Raw genomic sequence first — 22,330 nt, forward strand, 5'->3', positions numbered from 1 at the left:
GGCGGGCCGGGCGCCGCGCGGCTCTGCGGTGTAACACGCTGCTCGTCACATGTTCAAACATTTCCCTTTCGGGGATGCTCGTTATTTTTAAGTGAATATTTTCGTCTTTGTTTTGCTTTTGCAAACCTGTCCTCGGGCTTCGATTTGGATGGAGTTGGCGGCCCGCGGCCGAGGGGGACAGGCGGGGGAGGGCCGCCCGCCGGCGCGCGGGAGGCAGCCTGGCAACTCCCCGGGCGGGCGAACCCGGGCGTCCCGGCCACACTTGGCGGCGGCCCGGGGGGCGCGGGGCGCGCAGGGAGCGCCGCGCCGCTTTGTTCACTTCTCGAGCGAGGCGAGCGGCTCCTCCCGGCCGGCCGCTCAGGCAGGCGGCGGCGGCGGCGGCGGCGGCGGCGGCTCCTCCTTCACCCCTCTGCTTTCCTTCCCACTCTCGCAGGCAGCGGCGGCGGCGGCGGCAGCGCTGGGGAAGAGCGGATCCCGCCCCGAGCCACACCGAGGGCAGCTCGCGGTCGCCACTTGCCGCCCGCATCACTCCCCCAAGTCCGGCCCGCGCGGCGAGGACTTCCGTGTGCAGCGCGACCCCGCTCGAGCAAGCTGGGCTCTATGAGTGGAAAGGTGACCAAGCCCAAAGAGGAGAAAGATGCTTCCAAGGGTAAGCCCTCCCGCCGCGCCCGCCGCCGGCCCTTCCCTCGCTCCCCCGGCCCCTCCGGGCGCGCCGCCCGCCCGCGGCCCCCGGCCTCCCGCCCCGAGCCTAAGCTGGCCTTGACCTCCGCGACCCCGAGCGAGAAGGGGGGCGGAGCCGCTGGCGAGGTCTGGGTTTGCACCACTTTCCCTCCTTCCTCGTGGAACGGTCGGTCCGCGAGCGCCTCCAGCCTCTTCCACTCCCCTCTGGACGCACCGTGGTGGCGCTGCGGGCAGCCCGAGCCGCTGCAGCCCGAGCGCCCGAAGCCGCGCTGCCTGCTGTCGGCCGGCCGCCTGTCTTGGGTGCTTGTGTGTGCGTGTGCGCGAGTGTGCCTATGTGTGCTGAGCGGGTGCAACACGGTGACATACTCAGGAATCTGCCCCCTCTCAGAACCCCAGCTCGAACCCACCTCCGACACCCTCTCCCCGCCCCCAATGCAAACAAAGAGCCTGGCCGAGATGCACCACCCCTCCCCCCTTGCTCCTTTAGCCTTACATCTCTTACTCCCCAACTCTCTACCTTCCCAGCCCCCCCCCAAGGCAGAAGCTGGTAATGTTACACACGCTGCGTGCAAAAGTGAGCAATCCCGGTGCCCCGGCGCCGCCCGCGCTGCGTCTTGACAGCGCAGCCTCGCCAAGCCCCGGAGAACAAAGGCTGCTGTCCCCTCGCCTGTACTGCCCAGTGGGAGCGGGCCTCCTTGGGGAGGGGGCTGCCCCTCCCTTCCCGCACTGGGTTCAGCCACCTGGCCCGGGGCGCGCCGCGGCCGTCCCCCGGAGTGCGCGTCTTGCCCTGGGGCCTCGCGCTGGTTGGGAGGCACAGCCGAGCGGGGCTCCTTTCCCTAGGGAGAACGCAAACCAGGGGGCATCGCCTCTCCACGCCCCCAGTTCTGCCAGTTGCCTCGCTGAGGACCCGGCTTAGCTCCGGAATGGAAACTAGAGACTGCATCTCTGGAGCCCACGGCGCAGACACACGCACAGAGAGGGGGTGTGGTAGAGCAGTGGGAACAGCAGGTGCCGCGGTGCACATGTCCAGAATGGCCACGGCAGGAGCTGGAGTGAGCTGCACCGCCCTGAGGGCCCCAGGCGCGCCAAAGCGCAGCGGTCCTCGAAGAGCCCACCCTGCACAAGTGCACCTTGGGGGCGGGGATAGGGAGCCCCAGCTTTCACTTAACTGGGCCCCGGTGCCTCCCTGACCCTGTGGGGCTCCCTTCCCTCCTATTCCTTTTTCTCATCTCTTTCTTGCTTCTCCCCATCTCTCCGTGCTTGCTTTCTACAGAGATTTTAGGCCAGCGCCATCCCTCCCCCGCGGAAAGTTGTCAAAGTCTTCCGCTCAGGGCCTTTCTTTTACTTCTAAATGGAGCGGTTTCTCCTCCAACTAGGCAAAGCGTCGAGGAAAGGTTCAGCAAGTTTGAGGAGGGGGTTAGATCTGCAGTTCTAAGGCGCTGTTGTCTCCAGATATGTTGCCAGTGGCCTGGGTCCAGGCTAGCCTTCACCCTTTCGGAACCAGGAGAACCCACTGTCTGAGGAGCACAGCTAAATCCAGTCACTGGAAATTGCAACTCCTGCTACACATTTCCAGAGCTTTTCTAATTGGAATGCGTCTTAAACAGCCATTCTTATGAGAAGACATCTTTAGTGTTGTGAATAGGTTTTAGTTTTCAGTGAGGGCCCAGAAAAGTTACAGGGGATTGATGATGGTAATACCCACTTGACTTAGACACCTGTGTGTTTCTCCATTAGCACCTGGAAGTATTTCAAGTTTGACTTTGGAATTTTGATTCCTGATTTCCATCAGGTGGTTGGTTACCTGAGGCTTATTTTTGGCTGCCTTTGGGAGGACCCTGAAACCTAATTCATTCACAGAATATGGGTTGCTGTTTAATTTGTAACTGTCCAGAATGGACCGACAAACTTGGAAGCTTTGGGGTGGGTTTCTGTAACTCAATACTGACAACATTTACTAGGTATAGGGCAACATTTTTTTTAAGTTGACTCACCACATTTGAAACACAGTATCTTTGCAGCAATTGTGTCATTAGCATTTGGAATCATGGTTGTAATTACAATAAATTAATTTTCTAAGGCAACTTTTAAGAAGGGAGTTTACTTCCCTGTAGAGACTGGAATCTTGACTGCTAAGGGTCAGAGTCCCATTTCTGCTTCCCGTTGGCAGTTGAATCAGAGCTCTTTCAAACTAGTGAATACCTAAGAGTTGTATTTTCTCTCAGGTATCTCGAAAATCTTATTTGACTCAAAATTCAAGATTGCTTTTTATGTTAAAGGTGACAAATACCAGGTCTGTTTATATTTTTGACCAACAAAGTGTATGGACCATATTCATGAAGAGGTTTGGTCATTTAGAAATTTCCTCTAAATTTACACTAGTTTTGAATTTTTAAGGGACTCCTGAGCACATTCCTAGTGATGTAGGATTGAACATTTTATCCTTACCTTGGACCTACACACATGTAATTTTGAACAATGGTGTGGCAAATGATTGAGTCAAGTCCGCTAATGTACTAGCAGTTGACAGGAAATGCCTAATCTGTTTTCAGGGCCTACTGCTCGTTTAAATTCTGCCTCCCACCCCATCATTGCGGGTTCATGCCCACAGCCTGTCATAACTACGTAGATTATAGAGAGAACAGTGTTACAGAGTTTGGAAGTGCAGACAATAGGTGATCGGTCAGTTATCTTGTACTGCTGACTGAAGCACGCCTTTCAGACCATGTAAGTTGCTGGTTGTCTTTTTAAATGGCATTTTCTTCAACTCATGGGGTTAAGACCAGTGATGGACAATGATATTTTCTGATACCCTTTTCAATAATGTCACCAGACAAGATAAGGCTGTTCTTTTTTGGAAAGGGGATCTTGATTCTGCTTCAGACTGTTAAGATGGCCTCTTGTACAGCCAATCACCTTTCTGGAATTGTTTAGGCTTTGTGCTAACTTTTACATTGGCAGAAAAGTGTAGATCGTTGGGTCTGCTCAGCTCCTAACAGGGGAACTGATTTCCATTTCAGGGAAGAAAGCCCAATAGCTTCTTCCTTCAAGCTGATATTTGCTCCTACCTTGTCGCATAAGATCTTTTCAGCAACTCTCTGTTGGAAAAGTCACTTAAGACTCTGTCTGGTTTGCTGCTCCTGTGGCATTTGGGAAATGTGTAGCCTGCTACTGATAAAACCAAGGCATTTGGGGATGGAGTGCCCACCAAGAGTCCATTTCAAACCTGTCATTGGGTTTGTAGCTACATGTTTGGAGCTGGGTGTGCTTTTTCCAACAACTAGCCAGCCTGCCATCACATCCAGGCCAGTGTCAGGGCCATGTGGGTTCTCTTAGTGACATGGTGCTAGTTTGGGCTGGGTCTCTGCTGGCCAGCTGCTGGGCAGGAGGACAGTTCCGTGCGGGATGCCAGAAGCTGGCCCCTTGCACAGCTGTTGCTGCAGTGGATGGCGGTGCCCACATGCATGGAGGGGAAAGCTCAGCTCTGTTTACTTCCAGGCCTTTCTGGTTACCTCTCTACAAAATCTAAGCAGGCTAGGATACTGCGGTCATGCAGCCAGCATACTGAGTCCTGACCCCTGAGTCCATTCCAAAAAGACCTCTAGGTCTTGGTGAATTTCTGTAACAGGTTGTTAAGTGTCTTTCTCAGTCTTGGGCCACGTGAAGCAGGTGTTTAGAAGTATTTTACCCACTGGTGACCACTCATTAAAAATGAACAATCATAAACAACCTACTGTGTAGGGGCTTGATTGTTTTTTTTTTTTTTAACCTTGTAACTAGATCATCATGGGCTGGTGGTTTTATGAAGTATCGAAGCCCCAATTTTCTTCTGTGTTTTTCCTCCTGTTCTTCATCCCAGCTGCAGTGAGGGGATTTGGCCAGGGAGATCTCCAATCAGATAGGTTAGTCAGTTTGGGGTATAGGTGCAGAGGATGGCCCCACATTCTCTTCATTATTATTTCTATTGGTGTGTGGCTTCCTCACTGACAGGCAGAAATTAGAGGGGGGATCAAATTGGGGGACCATATCTTCACCCTTACTTAGTATTGTTACTTCCGCCAAATCGCTTTCCAGCATTGTTCAAGGTGTTAAGAGGAGTGATGGTAGCTCCTTGGGCTGCAGCTGTGGGTGAGGTGGGATGTGGCAATGGGTGCTGGTTGGGGCCTGGGGGAAAGGTAGAAAGTGGGGTGTCATGGGGGTGATGGAGAGGTCAGGGTCCTCGCCTAGAGAACAGAAGGGAAGAGACTCGGCATCAGGGGGTCTGGTGGTGAGCAGAAGGGCTGATTCCTGAGTAGGGAGATGAAACTGTTAACAGTCCAGGTCTCTTTGCAGCTGTGCTGTTTTATGTTCAAATAAACTCCTCATTCTGGGAATTGCAGTCCACACAGATCTACCGGAATATGTGCGGCTCTTCAGCTATTTCCAATGAAAAGGCTTTCTTGTGTCTCATTATGACTTATATTTTTGGAGTCAAGCAATTTGAGAGGAATAGGAAATAATTGCTAAGATTTAACAATTTCAAGGAGGAAAAAACTAACATGAATTAAAGTGTGGTGGGAGGAGGAGGACCTACCTATCTATTACCTTAGGAAGCTTAACATGATCTTTGCCATGTGAAGACAAGGTGCATGCAGCGGTCTGCACAGTTAGCAGAGACGGCCCGCTTCTGTGTCCATCAGCGTGTGCAGACACCAGTGCAGGCTTCCTGATCCAGAGGACATGTTTAGCACCAGGATGTCTCAGCACAGGCTGAGGGCTTCAAGTTCATTGTCCTGCATTAACGTGCTTCATCTTAGTCTCATCAACTTGAAATGTAGCTTGTCTATTTGTGATACACCATTTTTACAACCTTGAATCAGATTTCTGACATTTTCTTAATGTGGCATTTTATCACTTTGGTGAATGCTGTCACTTGATGAAGCATTTCTGAGGGATGTGGCGTTCTGGGGAAATGGACTAATTTCCTAAAGGAAGTGAAATAGTATCTAGTAATGATGTCCACCAGCTTGCTGGTCTAATTTCTCCTTGAACTGCTTCACTATTGATTGTGCTCTAAAGTAGTGTTTTCCAGGGTATGAACCCTGAAAGGGGATGGGGGAGGGGCTTATGTTAGAAGACAGCCTTCAGATTGAAAAATTTTCAATACTTGGGGCACAGTGGCTATGCAATGGCCCATTTTATTAAGGATCTGGGTTTGTAATAAACACTAAGCCGAACTTATTGTACAGTTCCTGGATGCTGAGCTCACTGTAAAGCAGTTCTCATGGCCACTCTTGCCTCTGCCCTTTTAAATTACTTTTGACATTGATTTTCCAATGGAAATAGTATTAGTGTCCCCTCCCCCGCAGAAACAGAGCAGAAGATAGGCAGTGTCCTTGTGGCTTTTTCTACAATGGCCAGCACCCTTGGCTTTGGTCAGTGCAAGGTTTGGGTGACATTCCAGAAGGTGCTGTAGGACTGGACTGAGTTGGGTCACTTGCTTGATCTGCCTGCTATTGGTTAGCCTTCTCTGCAGGGACTTAAGCTTTGGTGTGAGCAATCACTTTGTCCCAAAGGAATGTCTGTCAGTAGGGCATGGGGAGAAAGAAAAACTCTGGTGAGAGACAGGTCTGGTCAGAGGCCAAATTAGCAAAGAGTTCATTAAAAACAACAATAGCAGGAGCCCAAATTCGTTTTTCACAATGGGAGATGATATACAGTCACATGTGCAGATGTGAAATATGCTGCTTGTTGAATTTTCAGGAAGATTTACACCCATACAATCAGCACCAAAATCAAGATATTGAATGTTTTGGTCTCCCCTGAAGTTCTTATATAGACTTCTCTCGTTAGTCCCAGTTCGCAACTGACGTTGTGATTTCTCTCATTCTGTATTTGTTTTGCCTGATATTGGTGTGAAACTAATGCAGTCACGCAGTGAATGCACTCGGAGTGTCTGATTCCCTCCCCTCTCAGCCGGCTTCCTTTCTGGCTTGACACCCCTTCTCTAGGTCTCCCCCCTGGTTTCTTGGAAGATCCCCACTCTGCCACACATTAGGGGTTTTGAGCAGGCTCTTGGGGTTGATGGGCCCCCATTGAGTAGTTCTTGAATGATCTAGGTGAGGTAAGGAGTTTCTGTAAGCCACCCTCTGTGTTATTCATTGTTTCATAACAAGAACGGTAATGAGCAGTTATTGTTGTTATTGTGGTAGCTTGCTATTTACAAGGCCTACATTATTTTTACCTATAGCCCATTCTATTCCGAGGACAGTCAAATGAAGTTTTGATTCATATTTATGGCCATTAGAGATGACAAAATTGAAGTTTCCAGAGCTTCCGTAGTTTGTAGGAGGTCACAGAGATAGTGGGTTGCACGGTGCCAGCACAGTGCTTGGCATTGTCATGCCAAGCATTGGTATATAGAAATGGTTGTGGAATGCATGCACCCCACACATCAAAACTCACTGGCCCTGTGCTGCGTTAATTTCTGGTTTGTCTTGTAGGAAAGCTGTGTGGTGGAGGAGAAAGGCTCTGTCATTGATTCCTTGTGGCTTAATCTAATAGGTGCCTGGGGATATTTACATTTTAACTCAGGATTGCGGTAGGCAGAGCTTTAACCCAAAGGAATTATGTCAATGATTGACTTTCTGACACCTGGATGGGTTGGGGAAGTGATTTTGGTCAGAGTTCTAGACAGGCACATTCACCATATGCCAGAGATTTGACACAAAATAGCTAAAGAAATCTTGATAAAAATCCACGGAGGCTAGACATGCATACTCTTATTACTCCCATTTGACAGATGGAAAAACCTAAGCTGAGAGATCGAAGCTGCCTGAGGTCACTCACCTTGCTAGATGGCGCAGTAAGGAAGCCTTTGCGCCCCCTTGGAGCCATTATGTGATACTCCCGCCAGAGGTGGCGCCGCTGAGTCCTGTCTAATCCAGGCTTGCACAAAGATAAGACGATTTCCCCTTTGCAAAGTGGACCTACTCCGGGTGTTTACAAGCTTACATGCGTGGCCGCTGCAGGGCTGCGGTCTTGGTTCAGCACACAGATGCTCGGCTCATTTCTTGAGTGACTTTTGCATCGCGGGCACTGTGTTCAGCTCGGGCGTACGGACAGGATAGGAAACAGCGTCCTACTTCAGGGGTGCCCCTTCTTTCCCCTTTGGCCTTGGACAATCTGACTTTCCGCTTTTGAAGGTGCCTTGCCCCCCGCTTGGCCCTTTCTCTGAACCATCTCTACCGGGTCTCAGGACTCTGCCTTTGAAGACTTAAGCCTCCTCTGTCTGAAAACCGTGGCTCAGTACTTTTTTTCTAGAACTGTCTGGGAGCCTGTTGTACCTGCCTTCTAGAGATTTCATTTCCTCTGAGTTCACTGGTGGGTAGAACTCCAGCTGTTTATTTTTGCCCCCCATTACATGGCATATGCTTCCAGTCTGTCTCGCATCCGAATAACACCTCCTTTCTCTTCTGTCATTCTTTCTCAACCCTGTTCTCTCTTCCTCCTTTTCTTGTCAACAGATGTCAGTGGTTTTCATTTACCCAGTGGGGTTGGTTCCATGGGGTATGCTGGACTCTTTGGAGGAGTCCATTTCTGGAATTTTCTCCCTTGATTGCTATATTAACCCCAGCGACATAAATCCCCCTTCAAGTGTGGCTCCATGGAAGATGCCTTTCACTACTTATTATATAACTCATTTTAAATGGAAAAATAAAAAAAGTGCGAGCTTTATTTTTTATACTATTTATGCTGCCTTCAGTTAGATAATATTTCCAAAAATATATCTTGTTAACACAGACACGCCTTGAAGGAGCATATTAATTATAGTCCTCAAACTTAGGAATCATGTCGTGTTTCTCTGGGCTGCACAACCTATGTTTAACAGCCGTAATTAACAGTGACGGGGCTGCTGCATGGTTATAGGTAAGTTTAATAACAAACGTGAAACCCACTTCTCACACATCCCCCCCAGTTACCTAGGTGTGGCAGCTCTACTGCTCTTGAGCTGGGACTTGTAAACAGAGTTCTTAAAATATTTATCTTTCTGTTGAAAGTAGAAGTAAACAGCTGAAAGAAGGCAGGCCATGTGCAGTTCTTGACTATGCCGATGGGTATTTTCAGAATCTTCTTTCAAGCCTGACTTTGAAAGTAGTGGGAATTGACCTGCTTATTTTGCCTTTGATTTCTCTCCGGGTTCGCTAGCCTCTCCCCTTGGGGGGGGGGGGTTCGCTGCACATCACCGCTCCCCAGAGCTCCTGCCTCGGTGTGTGCTTTTCACGGCTCTGGGGAACAACGGGAGCCCTTCTAGAAGCCGGTGGGGTGGGCGTTCCTGGATGCTCTCCTTCCCGGGAGCCTCCGGTGGCCGCCAGGCGAGCTGGGCACCGCACACTAGCGGGGCTCGGGCGGCCGCGCTCGGCGGGCGGGTTAACCAGCGTCCCCGGCGCTGTGCATCTGGCGGGCGGGTCGCCTCCAAAGCTCGGTGTGCTCATGAGCCTCGTGATGTGGCGGTTGCCTAAAAAAGCAACACGGAAAAGTTGTGTCACCAAAGGTGAAACTTGGCGAAGAGCAGCGGGGCGCCGGGCATGACAAAGCTCCTTCTGGGCGGGCGGCGGAGGGCTTGTCCCCTTGCCCGGGGCGCCCGTGGGGGACGCCGGCCAGGAGGGGTCCGGGCGCCGGGGGCGGCCGAGCGGCGCTCTGCAGCGGGTGGGAGCCGGCGCTGGGGTGGCGCCGCCCGATGGGCCCGGGAAAGCCCCCTCCCCAGCCCGCAGCCCCGCTCGCTGTCCGGACCCGACCCACCCGCCGCCGCCTCCGAGGCGGATCCCAATCCTAGCCTTCAAGTCTGGGCTTGGCCCACCCCCCAGAGCTTGGCTGGCTCTGTCTTCTGGTCAATGTTAAATCTGTTTCTGCGGTTCAAAACCCCAGGCTACATCTTGAGCAGCGCGCTCAGGGCCGTTTTGCTTTGACTGGTGTGCTTCTGTATGGCTTATGTTTCATTGCTTGGCTTTTGTGCAGATGACCAACTAATGCAGGTCTACTGGGGACACTTGGGGGAATCATAAGAGCAGATAGAAGAAAATATCTTCCACTGCTGGGTTGACTTTTTGAGATTTTTCCTTGCAGTATCTTTTCCCTGCTTACTGTAAGACACATGTATGTGGGAAATTGACCATCTTTCAATCTACATGTGGGATCGTGGAATAGTTTATGCCATAATCTGCTCTTTTTTTCTCATCATGTTAGAATGTTTCTCAATGTTATGAAATAATTTTCTGCACAATCATTTTCATTGTGCGTTGAGGGTGTGGACTTCCGGGTAACAAAGGGGAGAGGGGATTTTGTATTGTGGGTGTGCAAATTTTTCTGTACAGCCTTGCAATCCTCATCAGCCTTCACAAACATTAGTAGTATTTTATAAATGGACATATATGAAGGTACATATATGCCTGTATAAATCAGTAAATATAAATGCGTGCAGACAAGACTCATTTGTCTAAGTAAATATACACATACGCTTAGAATAAATCCTGAAAGAATCCAAAAGGAATCTCTCGGTTATAGAATAAGTGGAGTTTTTATTGGGACCTTCTATTCTCTCTGCAGTGGGCATAATTGATATTAATGACATAATAAAAGAGAATATACAGAAAGCATCGTTCATGGGGCATCTTCTACCTGACCTTTCTGCTCCAGCTCCAAGCATTCCTTGATCTAGAATGTGCTACCTATTATTTCTGCATTTTATAATCCTTCACCTCCAAGCTAAACCCCAGTCCTCCAGGAAAGCTGTCTTTTACAAACTTCCCAGCAGGACTGCTAACTCCCTGCCCTGGGCTTCCAGGTTACCCATCTGACAATATCCATGGGTTACTTTGAATAAACCCCATGATTAACTGTTCACCTGCTTAGATTTCATCTCCAACTAGGGCCCTTTTCACAAAACCGGTGCTCAATAAATGTGTTACTTAATGACAGGGCTCAGGGCCTCCCCAGTGGCGCAGCAGTTGAGCGCTGGGTTGCGAAGCTGCCCACAGCCTCTGCAGCACCAGTTCCATCCCTGGCCACTGGGCGAGGGTCCCACATGGTGCGCAGACCTCTCCTGTCGCCCGCTGCTCCCCTCAGTAGTGAACTTCGTCAGTCTGCCTGTTGTGCTCCCTGCTCTGGCTCTGGTGAATTCTCTCACCCTCTCGTGCTTCTGACTGTACCCAGTGCTTGTATAAATAAATAAATAAATCTTTAAAAAAAAATCTTCATAATTAAAAAAAAAAAATGACAGGGCTCAGTATCCTTAGGTTTCGTGAAATGCTCTTTGAAATTGTAACCAATACCAGTGCCCTTAGAATGATAGCAGCCCTCCATATGGGTTAAATATGACTAATTTAGTTTAGAATATAATTGTATTTCACAAAAGGCCATCTTCTGGTAAAAGTGGCTACCTGATGAAAAGCATGGATTTTAGACTTGGGTTCACATCAAAGTTCCTCACCATGTGTTCTCAGGCCAATAACCTACATAAGCCTCTCCAAGATGGAGAGTTTTATATTTATCTCACGTGCTTCTTTTAAAGATGGCATAGGATAATGTATAGAAAACACTAAAGACAGTGCCAGCTGCCTAGAATTTGGGGAATGGTGATATTGATAATGTTGCTAAAGTAGGAGTCATTTTCATATTGATCATTCCAGAGAGAAGGTTCTTGTTAGAGCACTTGCCACAGAAATCTAGAGAATCACACATTTGTCTGACAGTCATACTCCCACTTACTGGATTTGGGTTCAACTAATCCATGCTTTAATTAATTTGTCCATTAATTCACTCAATATCTACACAGCCTTTTATAAGGTAGCTACTGCTGTGTAGACACTGAGGATACAACAGTGAACAGAACAGAAATTCCTGCCTTCTAGGAGGTGATATTTAGCAGGTTGACTGCAAGGAGCCAGACTTACAGGCGTGAAGCATGTGCTCATTTGGTCGCACATCTAGCAGCGGAGACCCAGTGCCCACCAGGGCCGTTGGGGCCCTGGCCAGGCCACCTACCAAAGAGGCAGCCTGGATGGAGTCAGACGTGGATTATTCGTTTTGGGTCAAAGGACCCAAAATGGTTCCCAAACCTTCACAGGCATCAGCATCCCCTGCCACACAGCCACCTTCACCAGGGGGATGTGGTTCAGTAGATTTGGTAGATCTTCTCAAATGACTCTAATGCACAGCCGGATTAGGGACTCCCTGTCCTGACACATTGCTTTTTAGACCTTCCTGAAGTGAAGAGTTACCTGTACAGTTTGTCCAAAAAAAAGAAATAATAAATAGGTTAACCCCACCCCAGATCCGATGGCGCAGAATTGTAGGAAGGGCTTGGGATTCTGAATTGTAGACAGGTGTCTAGGTGATTCATGTCATCAGGCAATTGGGGGAGATGTTGTCCTGGAGACATTACGGGACCCAAGAAATTATGCATCAAAACATGTTTTCTTGGTGGATGGGATCCATAGGTTTCAGCAGCTTTCGAAGGACTCAGAGACTCCAGAACTGTTAAGTGAGGAGGCGCCCTGCCTCTCCACCAGCGTGGTTGTCAATGAACTGTGTGCTTTTAGGCCCCCAGTTTTCTCTTGGGGTCAAGGAAATTTCTCTGAAGTCCTCCCCAGCTCGACTTCTACACACCCATGCTCTGTTTGGAGGCCTCCTTTCTCCCTTCGTGCCTCTTCTTCTCTTATTGGCAGCCTGGCCTTTTCCCTCCGGTGGCCTTCTCTTGAGGAGACAATGTCTGAGAAGGAAGGGAAGGGCAAAGCGCGGGCCCTTCCACACCCGGGAATGCTGGGAGTGAGCTGGGAGCGGCAAGCGTTTTGACCCTCTGGTGGGTTGGATTTGAGTAGGTGACTGTGTGGTGGAGAAGGGGGTGGTGGTGAGACTTCTGAGGGAGCCCTTTGCCGTTCCAGAGCAGGTGGGCAGGGGCATCCCCTATCTTGGACACCAGTTTTGTGCTGGTATCTGCTCAGAGGAGTGTGGTGTGAGTGAGAGGGTCGGGCCACCTCTCTGTGCCCTTCCGCCTTCTCAGCCTCCAGGCTCCACCCCGTGTCCCTGCCAATGGTTCATGACTAATCAAGTGCATTGACCTATTACTGCTAGTTCCTTTGAGTTATAAATGTTTTTTATTTCCCCTATGGAATTGGGGGTTCGGACTGTATAGAATGACCTGATTTGTATCACAAGAACCTGGAACTTTGACAGATTTCACCATCTAAAAAGCCCACAGCTTTCTGCCTCCACCCCACTGGACATAAAAGCAACCTTTGAATTTATGGAACAAAGAGCACGTCTTTAAAGGGCAGCAGGCACCGAAAGGGAGGAGAAGGAAGACAGTTCATCCTCTTTTCTGATGCCATTGTCTCCAGACAAGTGACAAAACTGAATACCCTGAAAAATCTTGTATTGATTTTCAGTGCAGAAGCCTCTCTCTAGGATATGAAAACCTGGTTCAAGATAATAAACTTGTTCCCCTGCTTTTGATCCGGAAGTTGAGTTGCTTAGTTTACATGGCTGGATGAATTGAGGGTGGTTGCTCTGCTGAGCCTGAGATTTTGGGGTGCATCCGCCTGACCACAGCCAGTCAGGGAAGCTCCATGGAGGAAAGCCTGTGAGACACGGATTAGGCTCAAATGGTGATGGGGAGGGAGTAACCATATTGAGGGAGTTACTGTTCTATGAAAAGTTCTCCTTTTTTAAAAATATTTTATTTTATATAATTCTTACATCATTTTTCATTTTTACACAATGTATGCATTTTCATTTTGGTTATATTCCCCATACAATTGCTCCCCCCCCTTATTTTGACCTGAATCCTTCCTCTCCCCCCCCCCACCACCCTGGTAGTGTGTCTCTGGTTTATAGTTGCTTGTTGATTTTGATTTTTACTTTGTATTAATTAGTCTTTTTCCTGGTCCCATATTTAGGTTTTCTAAATTCCTGCTATGAGTGAGACCATCTGGTATTTTTCTTTTTCTTTCTGACTTATTTTGCTGAGCATGAGCCCTTCCAGCTCCATCCATGTTGCTGCAAACTGCATGTGTTTATCTTTTTTGATTGCTGAGTAATATTCCATGGTGTATATGTACCACATCTTGATCCAGTCATCTATTTTTGGGCATTTGGGTTGTTTCCAAAGCTTAGCTATTGTAAACAGTGCTGCTATAAACATAGGGGTGCAGGTGTTCTTTGGAATGGATGTTTCTGTGTCCTTTGGGTAAATACCTAGGAGTGGAATTGCTGGATCATATGGAAGCTCTATCTTTAGTAGGTCAAGAAATCTCCACACAGGGCTTCCCCCTGGTGGCGCAGTGGTTGAGCGCTGGGCTGTGAAGCTGCCTGCAGCCTCTGCAGTGCCAGTTCGATCCCTGGCTGCAGGCGTGGGTCCCACATGGCGCAACAGACCTCTCCTGCTGCGCCTGCTGCTTCCCTCAGCAGTGTGCTTCATCGGTCTGCCTGTTCTGTTCCCCACTCTGGCTCTGGTGAAATCTCTCACCTTCCTGTGCTTCTGACTGTACCAAGTGCTTGTATAAATAAATAAATAAATCTTAAAAAAAAAAAAAAAAGAAATCTCCACACAGCTCTCCATAGTGGTTGGACCAGTTTGCACTCCCACCAGCAGTGCAGAAGAGTTCCTTTTCTCCACAACCTCGCCAACATTTGTTGTTGCTAGTTTTTTTAATATGTGCCATTCGCACTGGTGTAAGATGGTATCTCATTGTAGTTTTAATTTGCATTTCCCTGATGTAGCACTGTCTCTGGTGTATCTGTATGTTTCTTTAGGGATTAAGGTTTCCGTGATTAAAAAAAAAAAGAACTAAAAGCCAGGTCCACAGCCCTCTTGTTGAAACATTCGGTTGCCAGCCATACTGAACTATTGCTCAGTGGCTGCTTTTGCTTCCCAGGTTTTTAAAATTATTTTATTGTGATAAAATATACAACATGACAATTGACCACTTTAATGATGTCGGAGCGTGCAATTCTGTGGCATGTGTGTGGTCACCTTCTCCATGCGTGACCATCTGGGTTTTTTTTTTTTTTTAAGATTTATTTATTTATGCGTACGAGAGCTGGAGTGTAGGCCAGAGGTGCGGGAGTGAGAGGATTCACAAGAGACAGAGTGGGGAGCAGAACAGGCAGATCTACTGAAACATACTGCTGAGGGGAGCAGTGGGCAAGACAGGAAAGGTCTGCTGTGCCATGTGGGTCAGCTTCCTGGCTGGGGATCGAACTGTTGCTGCAGTGGCTGCCAAGAGCTTCATAGTGCTGAGAGTTAACCCCTTGCACCACCAGGGAGGTCCTGGTTTCTCGGGGTTCTTAATCAGAGAGGATAACGGCTGATTGGCACCATACTAACCATTGGGTCCAGCCTTCCCATTACAGGGAGGAAGGGATGGGGCCCACAGAGAGACAGCCATTACTCAAGGTCACAGAGCAAGCCATTGGCAGGGCCTTGCCCCGTGCATTTCCACGAGTCCTTACCGATACATTCAGGTGGGAGGCCTCCTTTGCTGGTAGCAGACACAAGGATTGGCATAAATGTTTAGGATGCTTCTCTGACCTTTATGCTTTAGTCAAGAAAGTGATTAGTGGCCTCCCCTGGTGGCACAGGTGGTTCAGCGCTGCACTGTGGAGCTGTCCACAGCCTCTGTGGCGCGGGTTCGATACCAGCAGGCCAGCAGGAGTCCCATGTGGCGCAGCAGACCTCTCCCGTCTCGCCCGCTGCTCCCCTCAGCAGTGTATTTCGGTCAGTCTGCCTGTTCTGTTCCCTGCTCTGTTGCTAGTGAATCCTCTTACCCTCCCAAGCATCTAGCTGGTACCCCGGATCTTGTATGCATGAATAAATAAATCTTTAAAAAAAAAGAAAAGAAAGTGATTAGTTATTATGATTTAGAGTTGAAGCCCCTCTGGACTCGACACCATCTAGTCCAAATTCCTTATTTAAAATATCAGCTCTGTTTGCAAATCTAAATGGAACTAGAAAAGGATGCTCATATTCTAATTTCTAAAATCCAGGCACTTTTCCTCCAGCCTTCCTTCCACTAACTTCATGACACTCCATGGTTGAAACCAGGTCCTTTGTGGGTGGCTGTTATTAATAAGCTTTCCTTAGGATGTTTACAGTAACTGCTGTGACCTAAATAAGATGTCTTGTATTGTTTTTCCCCACAAAGGCAAGAAGAGTTTTAAGAAGTGTGTTCCTCTCCTCTCATATCCTTCTACTTCCCCATGAGTAGAAGGTTGGAAATAGTGCGTGTTTTCCTATTTATGCATTAGATGGGGAAGCTTTCGTTACTTGGAGTAATGTATTTGTACGCAAGTTACACACTTGGCGCCTTTGTAGGCCATAACCTCTTGTTCCTGGGCTAGTGGTTCATGACCATGGAACTTGAAAGCCGGATCCTTTTTAGAAATGCTTTTATTTCTAACTGTGATAAAATACTCATAACAACAAGTTTGCTGTTTTAACCGGTTTTAAGTGTATGGTTCAGGACTGCTTGGTTCACATGGTGGTGCAGCCAATCTCCAGAACTTTTGCATTTTGTGAAATGGATACTCTGTCCCCATTAAACAACTCCTCATTCCTGCCCCACACCCCCAGGGAACCCCCCCTTCCACGGTTTCCATGACTTTGCCTACTTCAGATACCTCATGTAAATGGAATCATATACTATCTGTCTCTTGTGACTGGCTTGTTTCCTTCTGCATAATGTCCTCAAGGTCCCCCCATATCGTAGCATGTCACTAATTTCTCGCTTTCAAAGGCTGATTAATATTTCATGGTAGGCTGTGTAAATCAGGGTTCTCCAGAGAAACAGAACCAATAGATTCAGAAATGGAAAGAAATGTATATTGTAGGAATTGACTCATGTGGTCACAGAGACTGAATCTGCTATCTACAAACTGGAGAACCAGGAAGGTCAATGGTATAATGTAGACCAAGTCTGAGAGCTTGAGAATGAGGCGAGGTGATGCTGTCACTCTCCGTCTGAGGCAGAACTCCTGAGGGTTTGGGGCTGCTGTAAGTTCCAGAGCCCAAAGGTGTGAGAACCAGGAGCTGAGATAGATGTCAGAGGACAGAAGAAGATGGACGTCCCAGGCCAAAAAAGAGTGCATTGACCCTTCCTCTGCCTTTTTGTTCTCTTGGGGCCTTCAAGTATGTGCCCACTTTGACGAGGGCTGTCTTCTTTCCTCAGTCCAGTCTACTAACTCACTCAAATGCTTGCCTTTTGGGCCTCCCCAGTGGCTCAGCAGTTGAGCACGGGGCTGCGAAGCTGCCCGCAGCCTCTGCAGTGCCAGTTCGATCCCCGGCCGCTGGCAAGAGTCCCACATGGCACGCAGACCTCTCCTGCCGCCCATTGCTCCCCTCAGCAGTGTGTTTCGTCAGTCTGCCTGTTCTGCTCCCTGCTCTGGCTCTGGTGAATTCTCTCACCCTCCCACGCTTCTGACTGTACCCAGTGCTTGTATAAATAAATAAATAAATCTAAAAAAAAAATGCTTGCCTTTTCCAGAAACACCCTTACAGACACACCCAGAAGTAATGTTTTATCAACGATCTGGACATTCCTTAGCCCCGTGCAGTTAGCCTTTTAGCCCTTTGTGAAGTTGACACAAAAAATGAACTATCATGTCTGTGTAGAACACATTTTCCTTCTCCGTTCACTTGTTGCTGGACAGGTGGTTGCATCCACCTTTTCACTATTGTGAACAGTTTCACTATGAGCACAGGTGTTGATGAGCCCCTTCTGTGCTAAGTGATAGGAGAGGTTGTTTTCACACACTCGAATTATTTCCTCAACCTTAAGCCCTGTGTTATCAAAATAACATGGTGCATAGAAGAAGAGCCCAAGGGAGCCAACCATCAAGGGTCTGAATGAAGAATGGGGGTGTTCATCCAGATGACCTGCAAGTTTGAGAACCATGAGAAGAGAGAATAGGGCTTGTCTGGGTCCTCTTAGGTCTGTTTATTGTTTACGGTGTTTTTTTGCACAATAAATGATTTTGGAGAAGTAGCGTACTTCTTCTGTGATCGCCCTCATTAACCTACATCCCTAAATTGGGAGTGCTGTCCTATGCTCTTTGCATTGTCTGTCGATTTCCTTTTGCTTTGTATCCCTCTCCCTCATATATTATAAGCTTCTTGAACTCAGGGACCCTGTCATTTCTCTCTGGATTCCTAGTACCTCGGACAGAACTGGACCCATAAAGCAAGTGCAAGAAAGACTTGTTCGAATCAAAATTTGACTCATTCTGTCATTTGGAACATTTTAACTTCCTAGTTAGTATTGGAACAATTTGACATTTTTATTTGTTTTTCTCTGCTGCTTTTATGTGTGAGACATGGCTTATGTTCAGGAGCACAAATTAGGTTTAAATATGTAACAATTAGGTTTTTTTCTCAATCATTGGTGGGGAGTAGGAGAAATGTGCTGAGGACTTGGCATCAACTAGAAGAAATATCCAAGCCTGGACTTTTGTTCTGTGGTCCTCTCTTACCTTTACTATGCATTATTTCTCTCCCTAGCCACCTCCCAAGGTGGCCAGGAACTGTGTTTGGCTTTGTTTGGGTTGTGTAGCTAGTGTTGTGAGTGCTGTATTTGTGTCAGGGGACAGATTTCTCAACCTATGTATTGAGGACTCAACCTTATTTTCTGTGCCCCCCACTATCTTCTGAACCCTCCCCAATGTCTTTATAGCTTTTCGGAAATAGAACTCTCCCCAAGTGGACTCCAGTTTCTAATAAAGGCCCCAACAATGTTTAATATGTTCTGTTTCCCTCTGGTAAGCAGAGAGTGTGCAGATACGTTTATTTTCAGGTGATAGACAACACTTTAGGAACACATGCCTGAGAATCTGGACGCCATTCATTCAAGAAGCACCAGCCAGATGGCAGGCTCTGTGCCAGGTACTGGAGAAATGCTGATGAGGAAGAGAGTCCCTGTTCTGGTTCATATGTAGCTCATGGTGGAAGAAATAGTAAAGAAATAGACAAGACTTTGGTCCCCGGACCTGGGGTGCTGAAAGCTAGGGGAGCTCCCAGGAAAGGGACCTTGTTGGACGGTAGCTGGAGCTGGGAGATCTCACCTGCTACCTGAAGAAGGAGCACTCGTGTATATTGGTTGATAAGAAGGAACAGGAGTGATCTGGAAAGTGGGAGCAGCAATGGCAAAGCCTGGGAGGAGAGTGAGAGCCTGGCTTACCTCCTGAAGGGAGTTCAGGATTCCAGTAGGCATTGCAGGCAGTTCTTGTTTATGCCATGTCCTGCCACCCACTCAGTGGCCATTCTCATCCAATCCAGCTTTTAAGCAGGAATATCAAAAATACCTTCTCTCCATGTATGAACAAGCAGGTTCCTGGACTGGAATACATGAAGACAGACTACACAGAATTCAGCCTCAATGTACATGTTTAAATGCCATCTGTGAACAAAATCATGGGAAGCTATCTTTTTAAATGAGCAAAACTAGATTTTAAGTACAAGCCATTTTTTTAAAATAGCATTTTTATTGTTGTTTATTTTTTTTGGACCCAAGATCAGAGTCCTGGAGCGTTCAGTGGTGGGGTCTGTGATCAGAAATCCATATATGTGTCTGCAGTGTGATTTTTTTTTTAATTGATGTCATGGATGAGAGAGAACCTGAGCTATTCAAGATATACACTGTTCATAGTGATGGCCGATGAGGCCACCCTGGCCTATTAAGGCTTCTGTGTCATGGGGGTGATGGTGTCTGAGTGATTCCAGAGCCCTGCAGAGAGCCCAAGACCTCCAAGACAAGGTGGAACACGCCAAAGGATGGATTCATTTTCCACTCCGCCTTCATTGGTCAGGCAGCTGCCATGAAAAAGGGCCACATCTCCCAATACCTGGCCCACTAATGCATGAATCGATTGCTTCTCCCAGCTGTCCACAAATGGATTTTGGGAGAAAATTTGAGAACAAGTTGAGGAGCAACTGTCCTTCTATGAAACTGAAGAGACTCAACTAGTGAATCTGGATGTCCTGAGGGTGGCAGTGGTTCAGAGAGGGGAAGTGGCTGCTGAGTTGATGATGTGGGGAAACAGAAGAAACCTTGAGGAAGGAAAAGAAAGGGCATGGCTGCCATGCCCTCACCTCTTCAGAAAACAGCAGCAGTACCCCAGAGGAGTGTGGGGACACATGTGAAACACCCCAAAAGAAGAAAAGACAGTAACCCCTGAGGAGAATGGAATGGTAGACCCACCTTTCTCTTGTTCCAAACCCAAGAAAAAGAAAACCTTTTTGAAGAAGCTAGTTCATGGTGATGCTGAAGAGCCAGCTGAGTAGAGGTCTCCTCAGAAGGAAGAAATCCTCCCCCAAAGAGGAACTCATTAGGGACCAGGAAGAGGCGGGAATAGGGTTGTCTGAAAGAAAAAGAGGAAATTCTCCTCCTGGGGGGGCAGGGGGAGGGGAACAACTCTGAAGGGCAGGTGGTAGCTCCAAGAAAAAAAGGAAGTTCCTAAAATGCTCCCACAAAGATTTGAATGGACATGTCCCTGAAGGGGCATTCCCCAGGGCCACATTATCCCAGACCTTCTCCTGTACCCCAATGCAAACAAAAATTTACAAGACGAAAAAGGGTATAAAAAGGGAATAGATTGTTTAGTAGTAAGCACTACTAGGGCAGAAAGCAGCTTAATCAATTTTATTCAAACAATAATGTGTAATTATAAGACTAGTGTTACTAAGTCAAATAGACTGTGGATAAATATTTAACATGTAATATCATTCTTGGGAATTTGGACTATAGTTAAGCAAGTCACTCAGGTTTTGAATTCAGCAGTTGCATAAAAGTAAATAAACTTCCACAAATGCTGCCCAGATGTTACTACGTAGAATTTGAGGATGATTCCATTCATTTTGCTACAGGGCAGGTTGAGGGGTACCCCAGCACCCCCTAACCTGCCTGCTCTAAACAGATTCTGCAATTCACTACATCAAGACAAAACATACTCTAGTGCATAAGACCTTCAATAGAGAATAACTAATACAATTAGTGTGCAGTAAAGAGAAGAGAAATAATATAGTTAAATTAGTTTCCAATTAAACACCCCAAATTACCCATCCCCTTGTGGGTAAATGCCCAGTCAAACAGGATAGGCCTGAGGCCCAAAAACTTGCCACTAGTCTAAGGAACCTTCTGGTGGGGACCCACAGGAAAAGGGCAGAAGGAGCCAGGCACTTCTGGAAGGAATGGAGCAAAAGCAAAATACAAGTCAAGATGAAGGCTGCCATTGTCAGCCTCCCCCCTGGGGCGCTCACCCATGTCTTTGTCTCTTTCAAGTGTCTCCTTCTATGTCCCTCTCGTCCCTGGTACAAGTCTAAGGCCGAGAAGCAAGCAGGGCTTCGTCACATGTCTCCACTCCACTAGCCTCCTCCAAGTCTTCCGGATCGCCTTCCTTCTCCCAGTCTTGTCTAGCTTCTCCCAGTTAGCTGCACCCTTTAAGGTGGGGCAGAGAACCTGGAACCTCCCTTTTCCTTGGGGATTACCCTGTTAAAATATCACTTATTCATTCATTGAACGTGCACTGGGTGCAGGCTCTGTATCAGGGCTGATTCTAGGTGCTAGTGATATTGTTAACTGAAAATAAAGTCTCAGCAATAGCTTAGACAAAGAGTTTATTAGATCATCAAAGGGAGCACTCCAGCCTGGGAAGCAGTGGGACAGATTTTACTCTGTTAGAGCTGTTCCGATAAACACAAATTTGAATTTAGTTTATTTGGGTAGGAACTGTGAGTCATTGACATTAAGAATGTAATTCTTCTTGCGAGGAGGGGCCTCTACTTCTAAGTTGTTCTGGCTAAATATATGCTGATGCTAGCTAGAGGAAGGCAATGCCTTCTTCCTTCCTAAAGAATGCCTTGCTGAGCTGCAAAGGCTGGTTACCCATTGTTAATGTATTTTTTTTATTTGACTCCTTGATCCTCAGTGGGTGTGAAAAGACTGGATTTACCTCCAGGCAGCCTATTGCTGCACACTGTGAAGATGGCTTTGCTCTCTTGCCTGTGGGGGCTGGGGGTCCCTGAAATTTTACAGTACCTTCACCATAATAGCTGGAAAAGCTGCCATTGGCCCCTGCCCCCTTGGGGCTCTCAACAGTCTCCTGGGGAAAGACAGACAAAGAGTGGGCTGGGCAGACACGGTGTGAACAATGCTCTACTATGGGGAGACCCCCTGGATGCCTTGCAAAGCCTCGGGATGGCAGCTAACTCAGCTTTCCTGGGTGAGGGAAGCCCCCTAGGGGAAGAGATGTTTGACTGGGATCAGAAATGTGAATTGGTGGCTGGCCTGGCAAAGAGGAGGTGGAAGTGAATTTCAGGCGGGGAGAACTGGACATCTGAAGACACAGGAATGGGAGGGGTGGAGGGAAGGGAGAGAAACAGATGGCAACTATCAGCATACATGTGAGGAATTGTATGTTATTGTGGCTGGAGGCGCATGTGGAGGAGCTGGGAGGCCGGGCCCACACCAGCAAGGTATTGAGGGCTGTGTCTATCAGGGTGAGGGGTTTGAATTTCATTTTCAATGCAGTGGGAAGTCTTTGGAGGGTTGTGTGATGGGGAACCCTGCAATCTGATGTACAGTTTTTATAAGTTCTTCTGTCAGTCTGGGAAAGCAGAGAG

The 22,330-nt window shown here is 47.9% G+C and overlaps 1 protein-coding gene and 1 non-coding gene across 3 annotated transcripts in view; both read left to right on the plus strand.

Annotated features, from left to right (window-relative positions):
• Window positions 1-438: 438 nt before the first annotated feature.
• Window positions 439-22,330, plus strand: part of FGF13 (fibroblast growth factor 13) — a 424,287-nt gene continuing 402,395 nt past the window's right edge. Inside the window, exon 1 of one of the 2 annotated variants that reach the window (XM_054695538.1) lies at window positions 439-649. In XM_054695538.1, coding sequence (XP_054551513.1) covers window positions 601-649 — 49 coding nt within the window. In that variant the 5' untranslated portion in view covers window positions 439-600. The remainder of the gene's footprint in view (window positions 650-22,330) is intronic. The other variant, XM_054695537.1, reaches the window with a different exon arrangement.
• LOC119246843 (small nucleolar RNA SNORD86) lies at window positions 19,351-19,428 on the plus strand. The gene has a single exon (XR_005125594.1). It is a non-coding gene; the product is annotated as a small nucleolar RNA SNORD86 (small nucleolar RNA).

This window comes from Talpa occidentalis, unplaced genomic scaffold (assembly GCF_014898055.3).
Source record: "Talpa occidentalis isolate TD23 unplaced genomic scaffold, MPIMG_talOcc4v2.1 talOcc4.15, whole genome shotgun sequence".
Lineage (NCBI taxonomy): Eukaryota > Metazoa > Chordata > Mammalia > Eulipotyphla > Talpidae > Talpa > Talpa occidentalis.